Source organism: Salarias fasciatus, unplaced genomic scaffold, assembly GCF_902148845.1.
Source record: "Salarias fasciatus unplaced genomic scaffold, fSalaFa1.1, whole genome shotgun sequence".
Classification (NCBI taxonomy): Eukaryota; Metazoa; Chordata; class Actinopteri; order Blenniiformes; family Blenniidae; genus Salarias; species Salarias fasciatus.
In genome coordinates this window covers 65,009-90,398 of record NW_021941232.1, presented here as the reverse complement: position 1 = coordinate 90,398, position 25,390 = coordinate 65,009, and the positions used below count along the sequence as shown (strand labels likewise).

The 25,390-nt window shown below is 54.0% G+C and overlaps 1 protein-coding gene across 6 annotated transcripts; it reads right to left on the bottom strand.

Moving 5' to 3' along the window:
- Positions 1-14,265: 14,265 nt before the first annotated feature.
- Positions 14,266-24,649, bottom strand: gon4la (gon-4 like a). 6 transcript variants are annotated; one of them, XM_030086650.1, is made up of 19 exons: positions 24,494-24,649; positions 22,196-22,434; positions 21,897-22,105; positions 21,670-21,744; positions 21,489-21,539; positions 21,302-21,361; positions 21,109-21,204; positions 20,376-20,468; positions 20,130-20,291; positions 19,262-19,472; positions 17,221-17,322; positions 17,087-17,127; positions 16,877-16,983; positions 16,554-16,725; positions 15,197-15,283; positions 14,926-15,098; positions 14,698-14,849; positions 14,462-14,609; positions 14,266-14,382 (listed from the first exon to the last, which is right to left on the bottom strand). In XM_030086650.1, the coding sequence occupies exons 2-18, from the start codon at positions 22,416-22,418 to the stop codon at positions 14,536-14,538; spliced, it is 2,088 nt and encodes a 695-aa protein (XP_029942510.1). In that variant the 5' UTR covers positions 22,419-22,434; positions 24,494-24,649; the 3' UTR covers positions 14,266-14,382; positions 14,462-14,535. The 6 variants fall into 6 exon arrangements, with proteins under 6 accessions (XP_029942510.1, XP_029942509.1, XP_029942506.1 ...); XM_030086649.1 differs by having other exon boundaries at positions 14,921-15,098; positions 20,130-20,468; XM_030086646.1 differs by having other exon boundaries at positions 20,130-20,468.
- Positions 24,650-25,390: the final 741 nt, after the last annotated feature.

Here is a 25,390-nt window from a genome sequence, read left to right as displayed (position 1 = left end):
GACCCGGACCTGGACCCAGACCAGCAGGACCCGGGCACAGCGCCCGGACTGAACACAGGTTCGACCTCCAGCACGCCACAGGGTTCAGCAGTGCACGGGGCTTTGTGATTGGTCGGCCGTTGGGTCAGGAGCGGCGGTCTGTTTGCTGATTGGCCGATTGGCAGCGGCAGAGTGAAAGAGTCTCATCAAGTCCAGGAAGCGGCGGCGGACCTGAGGAAACACCGCCGTTACTCAGAGCAAGGACAGAAGACGTGATGACTGCAGGCAGAAGCCCCGCCCCCTTTCACCTGAGAGGCCGACCTGTTCCCCAGGTGGGCGGACACCTCCTGGAAAGTCCTCAGATTGGCTCCTTTCTGCTGACAGGAAGTCAGGATGGTCCGGTCGTTGTCCCTGCAAGATCAGGACCACAGTCACCCTGGGAGGGAGGGGGGATGAGGGTGTGTGTGTGTGTGTGTGTGTGTGTGTGTGTGTGTGTGTGTGTGTGTGTGTGTGTCACCTGGTCCAGGTGAGGACTTTCTTTCTGGTCCTTGGATCTGATGTGTTTTTGTCCCACTTCAGCTCCTCCTCCTCCTCTGGCTCCTCCCTCTCCTCCTCTGGCTCCTCCCTCTCCTCCTCTGGCTCCTCCCTCTCCTCTGGCTCCTTCCTCTCCTCCTCTGGCTCCTCCCTCTCCTCCTCTGGCTCCTCCCTCTCCTCTGGCTCCTCCCCTCGCTCCAGCTCCTCCTGTGTCTGCAGGCTGAGGTGAGGTGGATTGTGGGAGGCGGGATCAGTCTGGGATCTGGTTGCCATGGTAGCTGAGGGTGGGCGGAGCTGCAGGAAGAGGTGCTGCACCTCCTGCTGCAGATGTGGGTGGAGCCTGAGCAGCGAGGACACCTGTGGACAGACAGGGACCGACGTCACCAAGTCCCACGGAGGTCTGCCAGCCGCACGTCGGAGGTCGCCACCCACCTGCCGGATGTCCTCGGGTGAGGGGGCGGGGCTTCTCTGAAGGGCTGACACCACCTGCTGGTAGAGGGCGGAGCTCTTCCCCAGACTCTGACCCAACTGCCACAAGAAACGGCGGCTGCGCTCAAACAACTGCTGCTCCATCAGCTGCAGGAGGAGGAGGAGGAGTCAGCAAGCGGGGCTATGAGGGGGAGGGGTCATGAAGAGAAGGGTCAGGAGGAGGGGCTACGAGGGAGGGGTCAGGAGGAGGAGGAGCTAGGAGGAGAGGGGTCAGGATGAGGTAGGAGGGGGAGGAGTCAGGAGGAGGAGCTAGCAGGGGGAGGAGTCAGGAGGAGGAGGAGCTAAGATGGGGAGGAGCTAGGAGAGGAGGGATCAGGAGTAGTGCTGCACGATTTGGGGAAAAGGCACGATTGGTGATTAGGTGGACAATACTACGATTGTGATTTAATAAAGAAAGTGGGTTGATCGTTTTTTTTGTTTTTTTTTTGAAGAGATAAAGACAGGGAGAACGTGGGGGGGGACAACCTATGTACAAATTCACAATGCAAAACAGTGTTGTTGACGCACCACACGCAACCAAGAACAGTCCCAAACCCCCAATCTACACAACACCAAAACAGAGCCGACAAACAACACAAACACTGATACAACCATACATATACATATATATAATCTTTTTTTTTTTCCCCTGACGAACCATAGTAGTGAACAGACTAGTAACTAGTAATAACTAGTAGTAACTAGTAGTAAACTCGGGGCGTGCATCAAGAGAGGGCTACTACAGATCACCATTAGTCTAACCACCACAAGAAGACAAGGTAACCCAGTATGTGAAGAGTGATTAAAGATCAGCGTGATCATGAAAATATGATGGTGACAGTGATCATGCATACATGACCTCTGACCCCTGAGAAGGCCAGAAGCAGGCCAGAGAGGCCCTCAGAGCCCAGACAGCCGGCGGTCATCCCAGAGCCCGGATCCAAGCCGCCCCCCCCAGGCAGACGCCCCCGCTCCGGTTCAGAAATGGGGCAGAGGAAAGCCCCGGCCGGGGACCCCGGCGGCCGCGGGGCCCCGACCGGCAGGAGCCGGTCCACCCCGGGCAGGGCCGAGAGCCCAAGGCCCAAGAGCCCAAGAGCCGACCCCCCACACAGGCAGAGGGCCATGAACCCCCCGGGAGAACCGGCCCACACGGGCGGCTACCCACCCCAGGCCAGTACACCCCCCAGCGCTCCGGCCATGCACCCCGAGATCGAGGGCATCACACCCCCCCGACCACCCCTCCCACCCTGTCCTCTCCCACCTCACTCCCCCCGCCCCAACCACCCAACACTCACACCCACTCACTCACACTGACACACACACGCGCATGCACACACACACACACACACACACACACACACACACACGGGGGCGCAGAAGACCCCTTTGCCCCCCCCCCCCGGCATAGTATGTGTTGTTTGCGATTAAATTTGAGGGGCAGTAACCACACCGTGCCGCGAGGCCAAACGAGCAGTCCCATCTACCTGAACAGCCCCACCCCTCGGCGCGCCAAGACCCCCCGACGTGTGTGTTTGTATGTATTTGGTCGTGTTAGATGACTAAGTGCAATTAAGACTGAGAGGCGAGCCACTGAAGTGTGCAGCGATTGAGGCCACTTAGATGGCCCCCTCCACCCCCCCTCCACCCTCCACCACACCCTACCTGATAAGCCCGCCTCCCAAAGCCCTACGTGTGTGTGCATGAGAGCGGGGGGGTGAGGGGGGGTGGCGCTCCCCGGACCCCCCCTCCCCTCCCAGGACCAGGGCGGACAGCGACCATAGCCAGAGAGCCACCGACCCAAGAAGCACACACCCATCATGCATCAGGAGGAGTGGAGGCGATGACAGACAGGGGGCAGCGGAAGGACCCAGACCCAGGGCCCATTGCCCCCAGACCCACCGGGGCCCCCCCCACAGGGCACCACACTCTCTCCTCACATACACACCTCCAATCGCCCACACATATACACCCACACATACAGACATACATGCTCACAGAAACACACCCACACATAGATACACACTTCCACATACACAGTCACACACATATACATACATATCCAGACACACACCCACACACTCACATACACATACATAAATACCCACTCATACAAAAACATACATACATACTCACACATACACACCCACACACATATACACATGCACGTACACACACACACCCACCTTCCCCCACCCCCTAACCCCCACAGCCCACCACCACCGCCCTATCTAGCCCCCCATCCACGCCGCCCCCCTGCCCCCCCACCCCCCCCCCCCCACCACAACCCCCCACCCCGATGCCCTGGATTCCGGGGCAGCAACCAGACCCCAGGGAATGCACCGACCCAGGCCGCACGCCCGAGCCGACCGGCCCCCCCAGCCAGGCCGACCCCCCCACCCCAATGGAAGGGGACAGCCCCCAGGCACCAGGGCCCCCAGCCACACCTGCCCCAGGTCACCCCGGCTACCCAAACATGAACCGGCACCCGCCGACCCCGGCCCCCCGGAGCCCCCGCCCCACCCGCCGCCAGACAACCCCAACAACCGGCGGCCCCCCCACCCCCAATCCAAACCAAACACGAAGACAGCCCCCAGCGAAGCAGCCCAGACCCCGACCCCAAGACAGCGCCAACCACCCGCAGCCATCAGGCCCCCCCCACCAACAACCGACCCTCAAAGAGGAGAGGCCCCCCCCCACCAACAACCGACCCTCAAAGAGGAGAGGCCCCCCCACCAACAACCGACCCTCAAAGAGGAGAGGCCCCCCCCACCAACAACCGACCCTCAAAGAGGAGAGGCCCCCCCCACCAACAACCGACCCTCAAAGAGGAGAGGCCCTCATCTTCCCCTGACATGAAGTGATGGAGCTGACCACAGGGGACCAGAGGGAACCAGATTCAGCTGATTGATCCTCTGAACAGACAGACATCGTCTCCAAGCTGATATGATCTAATGAAAGACTCTTAAACTGCCTGTTACTCAGATTACTTCTGGATTTCCAATTTACAAGGATAGTTTTCTTTGCGATGCACAAGATGGTGAGAACCATGTAGACTGAGTTTATTGACATGTTAATTTCACCCAGATCACCTAAAAGGCACAGTGTGGGAGTTGCAGGGATGTTGCAGTGAACCATGTTGACAGGTCTTCACACACCTGAAGCCAGAACCTCTGCACTGGTGAGCAGGACCACAAGGCATGGAGGGAGCTGTCATCATGTTATCATTGCAGTGTGAACAGATATCAGATTGTGATAGACCCATCTGGAACATCCTTCGTCCTGTGTAATGAATTCTATGCAGAATTTTGAATTGTTTTAGTTGTATATTTGAATTCTTTGTCATTTTGAAAGTATTTAAACATATTTGTGACCACGCATTTTGGTCAAAGTTGTTAGATAAGTCAGCCTCCCATTTTAAGGTCGGAAGGAAGATTTCATCTTCTACCTTTGATAATATTTTATATATCTTTGATAGCAACTTTGGGGAACTGAGGTTTAAGAATTCTTCGACCCCGAGAGGTAGCTGTCCCTGCAATTGATTAAAGGTATACTTTTTACCTATGATAGATTTAAGTTGATGATATTCTAGAAATGCTGTGCTGCTGATTCCATATTGTGAGGTGAGAGTATTGAATGATAGAAAGTTGCCATTTCCAATAATATGTTCAAGCTGGCTGATTCCTTTATTTCTCCACTGAGTGAAGTTTATCATCTTTTTGTTTTGCGGGATGTCCGGGTTGTTCCAGATGGGTGTGAGTTAACACGGGATCAGAGAAGATTTGGTTAGCTTTAGAAAGTCCCACCAAGCCATTAAAGAGGAACTGATGTTGACACTTTTAAAACAGCGATGGGATTTGATGGTGGGACTGATGAATGGCAGGTCAGAGATGACTAGATCCTCACATAATGCTGCTCTACATCCAGCCATGGCTCATATAGATTGTTTGGTTTAAGCCATTTGGAGATATATTGCAGCTTGCTGGCTATGAAGTAATTACTGAAGTTAGGCAAGTCCAGTCCACCTCTGTCTTTAGTCTGTTGTAGCGTCTTTAAACTGATACGTGATGGTTTATTTTTCCAGAGGAATTTAGATATGTATGAGTCCAGTGATTTGAACCAGCCAGACGATGGTTTGGTTGGTATCATTGAAAATAAATAGTTAACCTTAGGTAAAGTCATCATTTTAATGGTGGCAACCCTCCCCATAAGAGATACAGGTAAGCGTCTCCACCGTAAGAGGTCATCCTCTGTTGACTTCAGTAACGGAACATAATTTAGCTTTGAAAGTTCTGATATCCTTGGAGAAATGTTTATGCCTAAATATCTAATGTTTCCAGACTGGATTGTAGCGTTGGGTATACTTTGTAAATCACAGTTTATAGGCATGGCTGTAGTCTTAGACCAGTTGATAGAATAGTCAGATATTAGTGAAAATTTGTCAATAAGTGTGATTGTCTGGGAGATAGAAAATGGAGAGTTCTGTAGGAAAAGCAATACATCATCTGCATAAAGACTTATTTTATGTTCTATCTTATTGTTAGCCAGGATCCCTCTGATGTCTTTATTTTGTCTTATAGCAGCTGCCAGAGGTTCGATAAAGATGGCAAACAGTGAGGGAGAGAGTGGACAGCCCTGTCTGGTTCCTCGCTGCAGACAGAAGCTTGGAGAAGTCTGCTCGTTAGTCTTCACACATGCAGCTGGGTTGTTATATAAGATTTTAATCCAGTCTATGAAAGACGTTCCAAACCCAAATCTGGTTAATATTCCAAATAGAAATTTCCAATTTACTCGATCAAAAGCTTTTTCAGCATCTTAAGAGATAATTATGGATTCTAGATTATGTATTGTAGAGTAATCTATTATATTAATTAATCTGCGCATGTTAGTGGATGAATGTCTACCTTTAATGAACCCTGTTTGGTCAGGATGTATTATGAGAGGGGTTATCTTTTCTATTCTCCTGGATAGGGCTTTGCTGATTATTTTAAGATCTACATTTATTAATGAAATAGGACGATAACTGGACGGAAGTGTGGGGTCTTTCCCTGGTTTAAGCATTAAAGTTATTTTGGCTAAGTTCATATTTGAGGGTACTGTTCGTTTATTTTTTATTTCCATTACCATTTTATGAAAAGTGGGAGCCAACATGGTCCAGAATTCTTTATAGAATTCTGCTGGATAGCCATCTGGACCTGGAGCTTTATTGTTGGGCATATCCTGCAGAGATTTATGGAGTTCATCCACTGAAAGAGGAGAATCCAACACTACTCTATTTTCATCTTTCAATTTTGGAAGGTTAATATCATTAAAAAAAGTATTAATTTCCTCATCTGTTGTGTCTATTTGTGATCGGTATAATCCTTGATAGAAATCTCTAAAGATATTATTGATCTTGTCTGGGTCGTGGCTGATGTTTCCTTCTGAGTCTTTCAAGGGCAACTCCGGTTTTTTGACACCTGGACCTTATTTATAGGTGTGTCATGCTCATATACTCACTCAGACAAACATCGTGCAGCTCGGAGTCCTTCAGAAGTTATTTAGATCCAAACGATGTAGCCGCACTAGCGGGGGTGCCACAGCAATGGAGCGTTAGCGCTGGACATAATCTCTGCAAAGTCGCTCATTTCGGCTGTATTTTTCCTCCATCGGCGCTGGGTTGCCTTTCGGTCGGAAGGGGGGCCTCCGGCGGTGTCCCGTGGCCTGGTTCGGAGCGCGCATCCGCCGGGCGGCGGGGATCTGGATTCTCCCGGCGAGGAGAGCGCTCCGGCCGTCGCGCGTCCCGCGGCCGGCGTGGAGCGCGCATCCGCCGGGGAGCAGAGATACGCATCCTCCCGGCGAGGAGAGACATCCAGCGGCCCAGCGGCTGCGTGTGAGCCGTGCGTCTTCGTGGGTTTCCGGAGCCTCCGTGGAGCAGCTGAGGGCCGTTTTCCAACTCGGCTCCTGGAAGTCAGACGCCGGGGCGCCGTGACAGCCGAGGCCGACTCAAAGTGCCTCTCTGCTGGGGAGAGGAGCGCCGCAACGTTCCCATCCGAGCTAATTGTGGCTAAGTTAGCGAAAACTGTCAGCTCTTCAGCTGACCCACCTGAAGACGGTAGACGAGCTGACTTTATGATAACACTGGCGATGGATGAAGAAATACAGCCGAAATGAGCGACTTTGCAGAGATTGTGTCCCGCGCTGAAGCTCCATTGCCGTCGCCCCCCCCCCCCCGCTAGTGCGGCTACATCGTTTGGATCTAAATAACTTCTGAAGGACTCCGAGCTGCACCATGTTTGTCTGAGTGAGTATATGAGCATGACACACCTATAAATAAGGTCCAGGTGTCAAAAAACCGGAGTTGCCCTTTAACAGCTGAAATCCTGTTTTTCTCCTTGTTTGCTTTTAACTGATTCGCCAGGAATCTTCCAGATTTATTACTATGCTCAAAATTCTCTAGACGGAGTCGTTGGATCAGGAATTGTGTTTTTTTATCTAAAATTTCATTCAGTTCAAGTTTAGCTTTCCTTATATCCTTCAGCATGTTCTCTTGTGGGTTGATCGTGAGTCTACAGACTTGCCTGGTTATCAGGGAATAAATCAAGGACAAAGCAGAGATGGATTACTGAGGATTCTAACTGTAATAATTCTCAAACTATCCAAACTTACTGTTCATTAACAGTGTCCAGCACAACAGTGCTGTTTTGTTTTTATTCAAAATAGCACAATAATGCATTGTACAGGCCTGTCAGGATAGTCAATAAATCAATTAATCGCACGATAAGAAAAAATGAGGTCGGCAAGTTTTCCAGGCGCGATAAATTTACATTTTCCAAAGACACTAGAAACGTCTCGTAGCGACTCCCGCCGGCTCTGTGGCATGATGAGGACTGAACTAGTGATGCACTGAAAATTTGGCCAACGAAATTTTTCAGCTGAAAATGGCTCAAAAGTGTATTTTCGGCTTTCGGCCGAAAGAAAAAAAAAACACCGAAACAATGCGGCCGAAAATACTTGGTGATGACGTGTCGGTGATGCTAAAGCAAACCTTGTAATGCCTCATGTCTGCTGTATCAATGCCTCCAATCAGGTTTTAAATGTATTTAACTTTCTACAGTGCGCATTTGCGCAGCGTCACCTCTCACACTCCGCCCACTCGTTTCCCTGATTAACACGCACACACACACCAACACACACAAGATAGTTGTATTATTAACCGTCAATAATAATGAGGAACATATTAAAATTAGTAAAATAACCCCCGATGCACACTGGCTGCAGTTCGGCTGCGGTCCGGTCGCGGTCCGGCTCCGGCGCCTCTGTGGAGCTCCGGTCTCTTTCCGCCAAGATCCTATTTTTCCGCACGCCGCAGCCCTACCGCGTCAATCCAGACAGAAGCAAGTCGGGTGCAGGAAGGAAACGCGATACGTGTTCCAAAATAAGTGACTTCAAAATAAAATCTGTGTCGGGTTTTTGCCTTAATATTCTATTTCTTTACTTCTTCTGGTAGAATACAGAACAAACAGCGTGATGTAGTCATTATAGCTTTAGAAGAATGAACCGTTTTGTTCTTCGTCACTGCTGAGAAGCCAAATGACTCCAAAATGGCTCAAAACAGCTCTGTGACCGGAGCAGCTCCGTGTTGCCAGATTGGGCGGCTTTGTTCCAAATCAAGCTTCTTTTTTCAACACTTTGGACGGGTTGATGAAATGATGATGTGTTTATGACGTGTTTTTTAATCATACAAATACGGTTTTAACCTGCATTTTCATCCGAGACGGCGGTTTGGCTGCTTTCTATTGAGTAAAACGGGTTTCAAATTGTCTACCGGGGATAACGACAGATCAGGCAACCTCCTCCGGCTTGACTGCGGAGACACCGCAGGCGAAGAATCACAGTGCTGTGGTGTACCAGGTCGGAGCCGGACCGGAGCCGGACCGGAGCCGGGCCGGAGCCAGACCGGAGCCGGACCGGAGCCAGACCGCTTCCAGTGTGCATGAGGGGTAAGTCTCCCCGGCTGCGCTCCAGGACGGACCCCCCCCCCCCCCCCCACACACGGTCCGTCCTCACCCTGCTCATTTGATTCTGGGACTGCAGGCTCCACAGGACAAAGGTATTTATTCAGAAAATATGTTTGTTCTAAAATTAATTTTTGGAAAGGAGAAACACATGTTTTGCTGTGCTTTGATGGAGGATATAATATTTTACCTGAATCTGTAACTGGTCCCTCAGGAGACACTGCAGAGCTCCTGCTGTCAGTACCGTGTTCACTGTTGTGTTGAGATTTATTACATTAGTTTATTTTTTTACACCATTTTATGTTGTTATTATTTAGTTGTAAACTGACAGCAGCCTGCAGTAATTCTCTCTACCTGGAGGTGGTATTTTTGGGGCAGGATTACATTTTTCTTTCGCTGTTTGGCCCGCAGCTGTTCTGACTGTGACTCAGAACGTTCCTCCTCTTCACTCCAGTCAAGATGGCTGATGTCCGACATGTCTCCGCCATCCGACTCCCCTCACTGACCTCCTGTATCATTGCTAAAGCTTCTTTCACCTTATGTCTCTTCATTATGCCTCTTTTTATTGTCTTTCTTTTGGGATTTGGTTGATATTTTTGGCCGTCTGTGTCTGCAGTCAGAGCTCCCTGTTCAGATGCCTCATATGAACCAAAACAAATCAATCGCAGAAAAAAAGCCCCGCGAAGTGCGTCTTTTGTATCAGCGGTCTGTGAGACGCTGCTGGCCTCTGGAGGTATAAATGCTTTGTAATATTATGTGTGTCGTTGTTAGGGCTTTATTTGCTTCAGAAAAACAGTTTCCTCTTTTTTCGGTTTTGGTTTTGCCAAGAATTTTCATTCTGGTGCGTCCCTGATTGTTGCATTCATTAAAAAATTGAAAAAAAAAGAAAAAAAAATTGAACCCCCCCCCCAAAAAAAATGGCAATATTATCGTTTATCGCAATAAATTCTGGGACAATTAATCGTCCAGCAAAATTTGTTATGGTGACAGGCCTAGCATTGTTCACATCTCTAAACTGAGACCAGTGTGACAGATCTCCTGTGAGACACACACTGGACTGATAACGTCACCGCAGAGGGCCTGGCGCCGCCAACAAAACCTTATATCATGGTATAAGAATGTCTTATCAGGGCACCGGTATCTATCACCGTATGTATTTTTCCCCTGTAAATTCAAATAATTGTTTAAAAATCACCAAACTGTCACATTTGCTCATTGTCCCGTTTTATTTTTTAAACTCCGGTTTATATAATAGACCCTCCAGAGAAACGCGAGCAAAAATTCTTGATTATGCGTACTTAAATCCCAGGTTATGCGAGCTAAAATGCTTGATTATGCAAATGAATATGCAGGTTTTTAGGCCATTTTATGTGGTAAAATTGCGGACAGTTGTGAAGTATGCTGTGAAATATGTGAAAGGATGCCAGATATGTAGGTTACCCACTCTCTCTCTCTCTCTCTCTCTCGCAAACGCGCGCACACCCACACACACACCACTAAATCACATTCATTTTATATTAGTATATTAGTTCGTTATTTATCTTAAATTATTACTCACCAATGCTCATCAATGGAGCAATTGTGTGTGTGTGTGTGTGTGTGTGTGTGTGTGTGTGTGTGTGTGTGTGTGTGTGTGTGTGTGTGTGTGTGTGTGTTCCATTGCTTAAACCTGTCAGAAAGCCGTCAACACGGTGTTTCAAATGAACTGGTTTCCTTGTTACCTGGTGACTGACTTCCTTCAGCACTTCCTGCTGCTGCTGCTAGTAGCAGCAGATGTTGAAATCAGACTCATTAAAGGTCTGAACGGCTTTTTGTCTGGTTTTTAACATCTATCAGCAACAAGGGACGTGAAAGAACCCCCGTCGCCAGTTAATAAGGAAACCAGTTCTTCCAGAACACTGGCTCCTCTCCGGGTTCTGGGAACTTCTCCTCCGCTAGCTAGCTGCTGCGTTCAGGTGACTGGAGCTGCTGTGGAAAACTGAAACTTCGTCATTCACATGAAGGCAGCGGAGACAGCTGGACTCAGGAGACACTCGGGAGACACTCGGGAGACACTCGGGACTCGGGAGACAGGTGAAGGAAGCATGGGCAGTTTCCACAAAGGAGCGGCTCTCAGACAGCTGTGATCCGTTCAAACGAACGACTCTTTGAAGGGAACGTCACAGCTCTACCAGCGAGACCATTTCTCTTTTTTTTGCGGTAAATGTGAGATTATTGCGGGAATTATGCGCTCTTTTGGAAAATATGTGGCCTCTGCATAATCAGTGGCAAAAGGGTGATTTATGCGTGAATTCATGCAATCGCATAATCGCGTTTTTCTGGAGGGTCTAACATAACTTCAATTATTAAAAAAAAAAAAAAAAATCACATGTAAGAGAAAGAGAAAAAGACCTGACTTTTTAGCATCGCTCCCGGAGCCGCTCGTCTCTGCGTCCACCATGATGGCTCCACCTCTCCTGGAGACGCTGGTGTTGTTCACGAGCGCACCCTGTACTGACCTGACCAATGAAACGCAGCGAACAAACCCCGCACCACGTTGGGACACGCTGTGAAAATACACAAACGCACCCAAACAACGTGGCTCCGGCGGTCCTGTGAGCGAGCAGACAACTTGCAGCAGACCTCTGCTCTCCGCCCAGGTCAAGGGGTCACACTTTTTTTAATAATTGCCCAATCACGCCCCTTCTGCGATTGCGTAATTGCACATGCTGACATTGCGATTGCGATCATGATAATCCTGCAGCACTAGTCTGGAGGGATCAGGAGGGGGAGGAGCCAGGAGGAGTCAGAGGAGGAGCTAGGAGGGGGAGGGGGACGAGCCAGGAGGAGTCAGAGGAGGAGCTAGGAGGGGGAGGGGGAGGAGCCAGGGCGAGTCAGAGGAGGAGCTAGGAGGGGGAGGGGGAGGAGCCAGGAGGAGTCAGAGGACGAGGCAGGAGGAGTCAGGGGAGGAGCCAGGAGGAGTCAGAGGAGGAGCTAGGAGGAGTCAGAGGAGGAGCCAGGGGAGGAGCCAGGGGAGGAGCTAGGAGGGGGAGGGGGAGGAGCTAGGAGCAGCGTGGCTCCGCCTCACCAGGCCGCAGCGCTCCGCCTGTCGGTGCGTCAGGAAGGCGGCGAAGTCTCGGAGCAGCAGAGGAAACGGCTGCAGCATCGGCCTCAGCCTGAAGAACAGCTCCTCCGCAGAACCGCCACCGGAGAACTTATCTAGAACCTGCAGCAGCTGCTCAATGCCAGCAGGCCTCAGCTGCAGGGCCGCGCACACCTGCAGGAAGTACACCACACAGCAAGCATGAACAGGAAGTACACAGCAAGCATAAACAGGAAGTACACCACACAGTAAGCATGAACAGGAAGTACACAGCAAGCATAAACAGGAAGTACACCACACAGTAAGCATGAACAGGAAGTACACAGCAAGCATAAACAGGAAGTACACCACACAGCAAGCATGAACAGGAAGTACACCACACAGCAAGCATGAACAGGAAGTACACCACACAGCAAGCATGAACAGGAAGTACACAGCAAGCATAAACAGGAAGTACACCACACATCAAGCATGAACAGGAAGTACACCAGACAGCAAGCATGAACAGGAAGTACACCACACAGCAAGCATGAACAGGAAGTACAGCACACAGCAAGCATAAACAGAAGTACACAGCAAGCATAAACAGGAAGTACACTACACAGCAAGCATAAACAGGAAGTACACCACACAGCAAGCATGAACAGGAAGTACACAGCAAGCATAAACAGGAAGTACACCACACAGCAAGCATGAACAGGAAGTACACCACACAGCAAGCATGAACAGGAAGTACACCACACAACAAGCATGAACAGGAAGTACACCACACAGCAAGCATGAACAGGAAGTACAGCACACAGCAAGCATAAACAGGAAGTACACAGCAAGCATAAACAGGAAGTACACCACACAGCAAGCATAAACAGGAAGTACACCACACAGCAAGCATGAACAGGAAGTACACAGCAAGCATAAACAGGAAGTACACCACACAGCAAGCATGAACAGGAAGTACACCACACAGCAAGCATGAACAGGAAGTACACCACACAGCAAGCATGAACAGGAAGTACACCACACAGCAAGCATAAACAGGAAGTACACAGCAAGCATAAACAGGAAGTACACCACACAGCAAGCATGAACAGGAAGTACAGCACACAGCAAGCATAAACAGGAAGTACAGCACACAGCAAGCATGAACAGGAAGTACACCACACAACAAGCATGAACAGGAAGTACACCACACAGCAAGCATGAACAGGAAGTACAGCACACAGCAAGCATAAACAGGAAGTACACAGCAAGCATAAACAGGAAGTACACCACACAGCAAGCATAAACAGGAAGTACACCACACAGCAAGCATGAACAGGAAGTACACAGCAAGCATAAACAGGAAGTACACCACACAGCAAGCATGAACAGGAAGTACACCACACAGCAAGCATGAACAGGAAGTACACCACACAGCAAGCATGAACAGGAAGTACACCACACAGCAAGCATAAACAGGAAGTACACAGCAAGCATAAACAGGAAGTACACCACACAGCAAGCATGAACAGGAAGTACAGCACACAGCAAGCATAAACAGGAAGTACACCACACAGGAAGCATGAACAGGAAGTACACCACACAGCAAGCATGAACAGGAAGTACACCACACAGCAAGCATAGCAGACAGGAAGTAGACTTGGAGACCTGCGTCCAGCTCTTACTCTGTGGAGGTAATCCTGAGCGAACAGCAGGTCCTCTGACCTCTTCTCATCTTCATCATCTTCATCTTCATGCAATTCAACCCTTGATTGTCCCGATGCACCTGAACGCCTCTCTGCAGCCCGGTCAGAGTGAGCCCCTGCCACATGGCCCGCCTCCTTCCTGACGATGTCATCACCCAGAGGCGGGGCCTCCTCGTCCCTCGTCCTCAGCCCGGCCAGTGTCTCACGGTGCCTGCTGATCCGGTCGCCGGTCGCTGTGGTGACGGCCGCAGGCGGGGGGAGGGGCCTGTGCAGCAGCACGAAGCCCATGCGTCTGAAGTCCAGCTGGTCGGGGAGGCGGGCGGGATAGCGAGACCCGGGCGGCAGGCTGCGGAACGTCCGCTGGCTCCGACGGGCGCCGCCCCTCCCGCCGGGGGGCGGGGCCTCGGGGGTGGGGTCGGGAGCCACGGCCTGCCGGAGGACGGGGAGACTCCGCTAGGGAAAAACAAAGGCGGGTCACCGACGCCCCCCACCTCCGACCACCGCTCGGTGGGCGTCGACCTACCAGCAGCCACAGGGGCAGGACCCGTTCCTCCCTCTCCACAGGGGGGCGCCGCTCCGCCACGTCCACACAGCAACACGCCGCCGGCATCGAACCAAGCGCCCGCTGGAACCTGAAGGCCTGACAGGGAACAGCAGTGTGTGTGTGTGTGTGTGTGTGTGTGTGTGTGTGTGTGTGTGTGTGTGTGTGTGTGTGTTACCTTGACAATGTTGGCAGGAGAACCGGGTCTGCAGCACTGCAGGATCCTCCGTCGTACCTGGACCAGCGTCTTCCTCAGGAGGAACTGAGAAACCAGCTTAGGAGGGTCAGACGCTCCGTCCATGTTCCTGAGACCGAGAACCAGCAGGCTGAGGATGCACACACACACGCACACACACCGTCAGCGTGATGCCCACAGGGCTGGACGGTCCGGTCCCCGGTCCCCGGCGGTCCCACCAGTCCTCGGCTGCAGTGAAGGCAGCCGTCCTGCGGGGGCAGTACAGCGCGGGGTCCAGGCTGGCGTGGGGCAGCAGCTCGGGGTGGAGGAAGACGGGCCGCGTGGCGAAGATCCAGGCCAGCGGGGCCGGCAGCACGGGGAACGTCCCTCACTGCGGACGGACGGCGCTACGTCACCCGGCGCCCTCAGACCGCCACTCCCATCGTGCCCCGCGGCACTCACCGTACCCTCGGGCGTCCGGCGGCCGCGCCCGCGTCCGGTATTCGATGGGAGTCCGGAGCAGCTCCTCCAGCAGCCGCAGCGCCCCCTGCAGGTTGGAGGCTCTGAAGGCGCTGCAGAAAGCAGGGCGAGTCCCTGAGACCAGCAGCTCCGCCCGCTCAGCCAGCACCTCCAGCTCCACCTGCAGGAACACCGCTCGCCGTCGCAACGCCACGCTCCACGTGTATGTGTGTGGTGTGTGTGTGTGTGTGTGTGTGTGTGTGTGTGTGTGTGTGTTACCAGGAACTGTCGAGTGGTCTCCGCTTCACCCTGCAGTTTCACTACAGGTGACGTCAACAGGTGGATCTGGACCAGTAGCTGCACATGCTGGGGACAAGACAGCAGGAGTGTCAGCAGGAGTGTCAGCAGGATTGTCAGCAGGAGTGTCAGCAGGAGTGTCAGCAGGAGTGTCAGCAGGAGTGTCAGCAGGAGTGTCAGCAGTAGGGCTGCACGATTTTGACAAAAAACCTAATTGCGATTTTTCTGACCAATCATGCGATTGCGATTCGATTTGCGATTTTCACATTTCATTCTTTCAAATGCAGAAAACAGCTAAAATTACGGTCGAAAATAATTCTTGCTACTTGTACGTGGTCTTGCTCAAGTTGACACATAAAATAACCGAATGTAAACTAACCTGATGAAGCTTCAGGCAGCGGCAGCGAGACGCCACCAGGCTGTCTGCGTCACGGTTGTAAAAAAAAACAAAAAAAAAAAGAGTGCGTCGTTTTAATGAAATAACAAAATAATGAAACCCAGAGCCGTCCACACTGTAACTCAGTCCTGGTCTTGCCTGCATGGTTCACAGAACCATGGTTCACAGGTGTTGGTATAAATCAGACGTGTTTCCTCTGGATCTGGCTGCTGCACGGCGACCATCTACACCTGGCTCCACGTCGTTTTTTTCAAACCCAGAGTCCAAACAGCTGGACTCCAGTTCCTTCTGACACCAGCGGCTCCGCCCCCTCTCCTGCTGTCATCTCAGACATTTTCACACCGAGAACGAGTCGCACTGAAAACCTTCTGCTCCTCACGACACCGCAGAGCACACTGCAGGGTGTGTTGTTAGCAACCTGATGCTAGTTAGCTGCAGCAGTGCAGTGCAGACATACTGCTTCCTGTTGTCACTTCTGATTGGCCGGTGGCCCAGAGTGCGAGGCTCAAATGTTTTGATTGGTGGACAGGTCTGTCACTCAAATGCCTCGGCCCTGCGCGGTTCGGTTACCGCAGCAGGTAAACCTCAGTTTAGATGAGGTGTCGGTTCATCGTGCGGCCCTCGTCAGCAGGTGTGTCAGCAGGTGTCTCCAGCCCCCGGTCCAGCCCCCCCCGTCCAGCCCCCGGTCCAGCCCCCCCCGTCCAGCCCCCGGTCCAGTCCCCCCGTCCAGCCCCGGTCCAGCCCCCCCCGTCCAGCCCCCGGTCCAGTCCCCCCGTCCAGCCCCCCCGTCCAGCCCCCCCGTCCAGCCCCCGGTCCAGCCCCCCCCGTCCAGCCCCCGGTCCAGCCCCCCCCGTCCAGCCCCCCGTCCAGCCCCCTGCAGGGCGGCACCTGGACAGGACAGGACAGGACGGGACAGGACGGGACGGGACGGGACGGTGGTACCTGCTGGAGCTGGCGCTGCAGCCGTGTCTTCTGCTGGGCGCTGAGCCGCAGTGTGTGCGGTTCTGCGAGGTGTGCAGCGCCGCTGGGTGTGTGTGTCCGTCTGCTCCTGATGAACTGCAGCTGCTGTCTCACCGTGCGCAGCTCTGTGATTGGTCTGTCGTCACACGGTGCTCTGTGGAGGAAACATCCGGTCACACACACACACACACACACACACACAGCCACAAGGGGTGTAGGGGTGTAGGTATGTGTAGGTATGTGTGTGTGTGTGTGTGTGTGTGTGTGTGTGTGTGTGTGTGTGTGTGTGTGAGTGTGTTACGCACATGTGCTCAGCCGTGTGTGTCTGAGCAGACTGTGTCTCCTCCTGCAGCTCCTCCTCCTCCTCATGACCTTCATCATCTACCTCCTGTCCAGCCAGGTCCTCCTTCAGCTGGCGCACACACACACACACACACACACACACACACACACACACACACAGTGACTCCAGGGAGTCAGCACCGCGGGGTGGCAGTGGGCCGATGTGTCGGTACCGTTTCAAAAAGCTCCTCCATCAGTTCGTTAACCTCCTTCTCTGTGGGACAAAACACAACCAGTCAACCAGTGTGTGTGTGTGTGTGTGTGTGTGTGTGTGTGTGTGTGTGTGTGTGTGTGTGTGTATACTGACTGGTGATGCGGACAGCCTTGTCGTCTCGGTAGTCCTCCTGGTCAGGCTCATCGACGTCGGCCAGGAAGTTGTACTCTGGATCATCTTCATCATCACACTCCTCTGTGAGAGAGGTCACATGACAGCGGGTGAGCTGGGGGGGGTGAGGTGGGGGGGATCAGCCCCTCCTGCTGCAACAGCGGGTCGCTTCAGTTTAATGCAGTTCTGCTATGAGTCCACAAGGGGGCGCCTGGGGGTGGGGGGGGGGGCACCTCCAGCTCCTGAGCAGCAGTTAGCATCAGCCACAGGAAACGGCCGTCCCCCTTTCAAAATAAGGCGTCGAGAAAAGCCCAGAACGCCAAATAGTGCAAGCACGAAGACGTTCCTGTCGGCAGCGCCGGCCGGCGGCTCCACCCACTTTGGAGCGCCCACCACCGATGCACACGTGCATGTGCACACTCCCATGCGCAGTTATTCAGCTGAACTCAGTTTGACGTCCTCATGTCCTCTCAGCGCCGGGCTGTTCTGGACCAGGTCCGGCCAGACGGCCTCACCGAGTCACTGTTCGAGTCCCGCCTCCCTGGTCTTCCTGGACCGCTGTGGCGGGACGGGGGCCACTGTGGCGGGACCGGGGGCCGCTGTGGTGGGACGGGGGGCCGCTGTGGTGGGACGGGGGGGCCGCTGTGGCTGCTGTGACGGGACCGGGGGCCGCTGTGGCGGGACCAGGGGCCACTGTGGGGGGACGGGGGGGCCGCTGTGGTGGGACGGGGGGGCCGCTGTGGCTGCTGTGACGGGACCGGGGGCCGCTGTGGCGGGACCGGGGGCCACTGTGGGGGGACGGGGGGGCCGCTGTGGCGGGACCGGGGGCCACTGTGGCTGCTGTGGCGGGACGGGGGGCACTGTGGCGGGACGGGACGGGGGGGCGCTGTGGCGGGACGGGGGCCACTGTGGCGCGACGGGACGGGGGGCGCTGTGGCGGGACGGGACGGGGGGCGCTGTGGCGGGACCGGGGGCTGCTGTGGTGGGACGGGGGGGGCCGCTGTGGCGGGACCGGGGGCTGCTGTGGTGGGACGGGGGGGCCGCTGTGGCGGGACCGGGGGCTGCTGTGGCGGGACGGGACGGGGGGCGCTGTGGCGGGACCGGGGGCCGCTGTGGTGGGACGGGAGGGCCGCTGTGGCGGGACCGGGGGCTGCTGTGGCGGGACGGGACGGGGGCCACTGTGGGGGGACGGGGGGGCCGCTGTGGCGGGACCGGGGGCCACTGTGGGGGGACGGGGGGGCCGCTGTGGCGGGACCGGGGGCCACTGTGGCTGCTGTGGCGGGACGGGAGGCACTGTGGCGGGACGGGGGCCACTGTGGCTGCTGTGGCGGGACGGGGGGCACTGTGGCGGGACGGGACGGGGGGGCGCTGTGGCGGGACGGGGGGCACTGTGGCGGGACGGGACGGGGGGCGCTGTGGCGGGACGGGGGCCACTGTGGCGGGACGGGACGGGGGGCGCTGTGGCGGGACCGGGGGCTGCTGTGGTGGGACGGGGGGGCCGCTGTGGCGGGACCGGGGGCTGCTGTGGCGGGACGGGACGGGGGGCGCTGTGGCGGGACCGGGGGCCGCTGTGGTGGGACGGGGGGGCCGCTGTGGCGGGACCGGGGGCTGCTGTGGCGGGACGGGACGGGGGCCGCTGTGGCGGGACCGAGGACCAGTCCAGCCGGCGCCTGGTCCACACGGACCCTGGCACACTGGAAATCTGGACCGCTTTTACGTCACGGCGACTACTGTGCCAGGCGGACCTGTGAGGGGGGGACGGGCCTCCACTGGGCCTCACGACCCGCCAGCGCCTGTGGACACTCAGCAGGACACTGATTCCATTTGTTCGTGGCACTCCGCACAGGCGGCAGCGCCGTGGAGATGTTTCTGAACATTACAGTGGCGAGCACACGGAAGCCGCCATATTGGAAGAGGCCACTGGTTCGGGATCCAATATGGCCGCGCCCGAGTACCAGCATGGCGGCACCCAGAACGCCTCCACATTGGATCCGGCGGCGGCAGCTCTCAGATCAACACTGACCTTCTTGATCCACCTCTGAGGTCATCAGGCCTCTCAGCCAATCAGTCCACTCCCTGTCCTCGTGGGCGGAGCTACAATCATACATGTCAGGCGTGATGTCAGGAGCACGGAGCTCCGCCTCCAGCCGACCAAGAGGGACGTCCCGGAGAGGACGCTTAGACCGAGTCCGGTATGCCATCAGACCCGCGTCCTCCGCCGACTCCGGCAGAGGCTGAGAGAGAACAGAGAGAGAGAGAACAGAGAGAGAGAACAGAGAGAGAGAACAGAGAGAGAGAACAGAGAGAGAGAAAGAGAGAGAACAGAGAGAGAGAACAGAGAGAGAGAACAGAGAGAGAGAACAGAGAGAGAGAACAGAGAGAGAGAACAGAGAGAGAACAGAGAGAGAGAACAGAGAGAGAGAGAACAGAGAGAGAGAACAGAGAGAGAACAGAGAGAGAACAGAGAGAGAGAACAGAGAGAGAGAACAGAGAGAGAGAACAGAGAGAGAGAACAGAGAGAGAGAACAGAGAACAGAGAGAGAACAGAGAGAGAACAGAGAGAGAACAGAGAGAGAGAACAGAGAGAGAACAGAGAGAGAACAGAGAGAGAGAACAGAGAGAGAGAACAGAGAGAGAGAGAACAGAGAGAGAGAGAACAGAGAGAGAGAACAGAGAACAGAGAGAGAGAACAGAGAGAGAACAGAGAGAGAGAACAGAGAGAGCAGAATGCAGAGATCAATCATGTCACATTGGTTTTATATGGTGTCTCTTTACGCGTCATCCACCCCCCTTCACCCCAACACCTCCACCCAGTCTCCATCCCCTCCACCACCCAGTCAGCTGTCAGCACCGCCCCCTCCCTGCAGTGGTGGGCGGAGTCAAGCAGTCACCTGGTACGGCTCCAAGCAGACCGCCAGCTCCTCCTCCACAGCATGGAGCTCCTCCAGGAAGGTGCTGTCCGTCACAGCCCTGGGGGGCGGGGCTTTGGGGGGCGGGGGTGGTCCCATGGAGACCCGGCCCGGCCTGGACCGTCTGGACGTCCCTCCTGCAGCCTGGAGAGGAAGCTGGTCAGGGTCTTCAACCCGCATGGCAGCAGCCGGTCTGAGCCCAGACCCGGTCTCAGGTGAGCCGGTTACCTGGCGGGGGCGGCGGCCGTCCTCCTCCGCCCGCTGCAGGCGGCGGCCTCGAGGGGAGGAGGTGGAGCTGTCCAGGTCGCTCTCATGGAAGGTCTGAACAGAACATCACAGTCCGTCAGCTCATCAACCAACAAGATCACCAGCTAACCAGCTAACCAACCCACCAACCACCTAACCAACCCACCAACCAGCTAACCAACCCACCAACCAGCTAACCAACCCACCAGCTAACCAACCCACCAGCTAACCAACCCACCAGCTAACCCACCAACCAGCTAACCAACCCACCAGCAAACCAACCCACCAGCTAACCCACCAACCAGCTAACCCACCAACCAGCTAACCCACCAACCAGCTAACCAACCCACCAGCTAACCAACCCACCAACCAGCTAACCAACCCACCAACCAGCTAACCAACCCACCAGCTAACCCACCAACCAGTTAACCAGCTAACCAACCCACCAGCTAACCCACCAACCAGTTAACAGCTAACCAACCCACCAGCTAACCCACCAACCAGTTAACCAGCTAACCAACCCACCAGCTAACCAACCCACCAACCAGCTAACCAACCCACAAACCAGTTAACCAGCTAACCAACCCACCAGCTAACCAGCTAAACCACCAACCAGCTAACCAGCCCACCAGCTAACCCCCCGCTGCCGGAGCAGGGGACCCCCGGTCCAGCTCCACCCGGACCAGAGGGACCAGGAGACCCGGCAGAGACTCACGTCTTCGGCCGTCTCGTCCTCATCGTCTTCATCGGGACGGTACTCTTCATCAGAGGAGTCTTCCTCGGCCAGGGGGATGTCAACGAACTGAGGGGGCTGGGGACACAGGAAGTGACATCACACACCGGAGTCCCACTTCCTGTTTATCTCTCCAAAACTCACAGAGCGTTCTGATTGGCCGGCCAGTTCTCACCTTCAGCTTGTTCCCGTCACCGCTCGGCTTGATGGGAGAAATACTCCAGGGAGGGACGACCTGAGGAGAACACACAACGTTCCACCTGGAGAACACAACGTTCCACCTGGAGAACACAACGTTCCACCTGGAGAACACAACGTTCCACCTGGAGAACACAACGTTCCACCTGGAGAACAAAACTCACCGCTCCTCTCTGAACCACCTCCTTCAACTTGGACCGGGTCATCTTCGGCTCCTGTCAGAACACACACACACACACACACACACACACACACACACACACACACACACACACACACACACGGGTGTGCAGTGAGCTCACAGCACTGTGGCTCAGAGCCCTGCTCTGATTGGTCGATACTCACGAAAGGCGGGGCGGCCTCGGTGTGGTTCATGGCGGCCTTCATCATGGCCACCACATGCTCGTTAGTGATCACTTCCTGCAGGTCAAAGGTCAGCCGCACACGCACCAACATGTCACAACAGGTGTAGCAGGGAGACCAACAGTGTGTGTGTGTGTGTGTGTGTGTGTGTGTGTGTGTGTGTGTGTGTGTGTGTGTGTGTGTGTGTGTGTGTGTGAGTGTGTGCTCACATGGATGATGTTGCGGACGTTGACGGAGGTCAGGTTGTGCTGCCTGGATTTGGTCTCCAGTGATTGGTCCAGCTGTGTGTCGATCTCCACACCTCCCTCCTCCTCGCTCTCCGAGGCTCCGCCCACTTCCTGCTGCTTCTCCTCCTCAGCAGCCTTCCTCTTCCTCTTCCTCCACCCCTTCCTCCTCCTCACCTTCACCTGGCTTTCCTCTGACACACAGCGGCAGCATTAGCGCTTTACACACTGTGTGTGTGTGTGTGTGTGTGTGTGTGTGTGTGTGTGTGTGTGTGTGTGTGTACCCATAGTGATGATGAGGCTGGAGTCCGTGGTGTCTTCCTCCACCAGCAGGTAGCCTTCCTCCTCCTCCTCCTCCTCCTCCTCCTCCTCAGGGGCAGGCTGAGGCAGTGGAGCACCATGGGAGTGGTCTGGAGCAGAGTGGGCGGAGCTGTGGGCGGAGTTATGTCCGGTGATGCGCGGCAACGCCACTGTGTTCAGTCTGCAGCGTTTCAAGGCTGAAGTCATGGTGGACAGACATGACCTGGAGGACAGAGCAGGAACGGAGAGGTCACCATCCACTGTCCACTGTCCCCCACAACCGTCCACCGTCCCCCACCACTGTCCACTGTCCACTACCACCGTCGCCCACCACTGTCCACTACCACCGTCCCCCACCACTGTCCACTGTCCACTACCACCGTCGCCCACCACTGTCCACTACCACCGTCCCCCACCACTGTCCACTGTCCACTACCACCGTCGCCCACCACTGTCCACTACCACCGTCCCCCACCACTGTCCACTAAGGCTGGGCAATTTTATCGATTCTGTGATATAAATCGCTATTTTTTTTCGCCAGAAAGTATCGATCTTTCAGCTGCAATAATCGATAGATTAAGCCTCATTCAAATCCCGCTTGCTCCCCCCCCCCCCCCCCCCTCTTCTGCTTTGCAGGAAGAGCAATTAGGTCAGCCAGCCACTGGTGTCGCTGTAGCACTTCTTGTAAGTTACCCACAGAAGAAGAAAGAGCAAGAAGGATCGAGAAAACGGCAGAGAATTTAACTCCAGCGCCGCCGTGTCTTAAATCAGATGTGTGGGAGTACTTTGGTTTTAAAAAGAAGAAAGAAAGTGTTGATTTGGACAAAAATGTTGTGGTTTGCAAGCTGTGTCACACAAACGTCAAATACTCAGGAAATACAACGAACCTACGGGCGCACCTCACACGTCACCAGTGAGTTAAATGTGTTCAAATGGCACGTTGTTACTTGAATTATTGGCTGTTTAAGAGTAACCAAGGTACTATGTTTACTAACTGGGTGGCGAGAGGGATACCCTCAGATGTTAAATGTGAAGTTAAAAAAAACTGTAAAAGAAACTGTTCAGAACAGGCCACTTGCTGCAATTTTCAAAGTGCACTGGAATGCTGTTGCACTTTATTTACCTCACAAAGGCTTGCAAGCCACAGTTTGCACTGTTTCAATAAAAAATCAATTTTCTCGCCACGTCTTTGATTCCCTTTGTGCAGCATTTGCAAGCTGCAGACTCTCTGCCGAGTCAGAGCCATATGTTGTGTATTTGATGCATTCTTTTTTCAGTTCTGTTAAATCAATCCAAGTCAATGGAACAGTAGCAAGATGTCACCAAAATCACACTTTCCCCTGAAAATCTTGCAGAAAATGATGTTAGTTTAACAAATGGTATCGAGTTGCATCGAATCGTATCGGATCATATTGTTGGCCGAAAATCGTGATATATATCATATCGTGAGCTGAATATCGTGTATCGTATCGTCAAATGAGTGTATCGCTACAGCCCGACTGTCAACCGTCCCCCACCACTGTCCACTGTCCACTACCACCGTCCCCCACCACTGTCCACTGTCCACTACCACCGTCCCCCACCACCGTCCACTGTCCCCCACCACTGTCCACTGGGACCACCCATTACGTAACGAGACAGGAAGTCCCTCCCTTGACACATAACTTGTAGGACAGACAACATAAAGTAAAGAAAGAGAGAGAAATGCAGACAGCAACACTCCTGAGGAAAGAACTGTAGGAAGTAGAGCAGCAAAAGAAAGTAAAGGAGTCTTATTAGAAAAACTATAAAAAAGACAACATGAACTCTGAGTAACTCTGACAGGCTGCTCCGGGGCTGTTCTGGGATGATTTATTGGCAGATTAATTTGTTTATGGAGCCATTTTTTATTTGTGTGTTTATTTGTAGTCCTGTCAGTTTGAATCCTTCATAAATCCAGCAGCAGAACAGCTGGACCGGGAGCCGGCCGGCACCCGGCCGGGACCAGACCGGGAACAGACCGTCTGCTGGCAGCCTGTCAGCCTGCTAGCACCCAGCCTGTTAGCCTGTTAGCCTGCTAGCATCCAGCCGGTTAGCCTGTTAGCCTGTCAGCCTGCTAGCACCCAGCCTGTTAGCCTGTTAGCCTGCTAGCATCCAGCCGGTTAGCCTGTCAGCCTGCTAGCATGCTAGCCTGCTCAGTCAGAGTGGGCGGGAGCTGCTGTGAACCACAGACCGACCCAGTAGAAGCGGCGCCTGGCTCTGCCTCCTCTCCCCGGCGCAGGAGGGTCACCTGCGGGTCTCACCTGCCTCGGTTCCGGCTGGACCTCCGGACCTCCCGGCGTCACGCTGCCGGGGCGGGCTCCCGGTGCTGGACCGGGCTGTGTTGACCGTCCCGCTACCAGGTGACGCACACGATTACCGCCACAGACGGCGTTCACCCTTGACCCCGGAAGTACAACGTCACGTCTGAGCCAGGCGACCACAGACGTCACTCACGCAGACGCCTCGTTCACCTGCTGTGGAGCGCCGTGCCTGCTGGCGGCCATCTTGGGTGGGGACCTCGCTTCCACCGCACATTGAGGAGCGATAAGCTTCAGCATCAAGCGATCATAAATCCAGCAGTTTTCAGCTTCTATTCCAGTTTATTATAAACTTCATACATAGAGGACACACACACACACACACACACACACACACACACACACACACACAGAGAACCAGATGAACTCTGACTGTTTAGGCTGATTGAGGGTTTTATTGAGAGAATTGGTTTTAGGATGCATATTGAAATACTTACTACGTCATTGAGGATTGATGACAGGCTATTTTACCTACCTGGGCATACACACTCACACGCGTTCATTTTTTGGTGATGTGATGAAATCATATCAAAGGGGGGAACTGTTAGGGATATACTTTAATTAGCACTACTACCATGGAATAATTGTATTAACTGCATATTAGGCCTTTCCTGAGAGAAGTACACCAAGGTTATAAGATGTTCTGCTAAAGTGTAAACATACCCACATGTTCCGGAGAAACCAACACACACTCACTAGTGTTCCAAACATACTGGATAAGGATGTCAGCTCTTGGTTGGCGGCTGACATCAATATCAAATTGTCCAATTGCGAACAAAGTCCAGCCGCTCTGTCGGGGCCCAGCCCAGAAGAACATGGAATAAAAACTCTGTTTCAGCA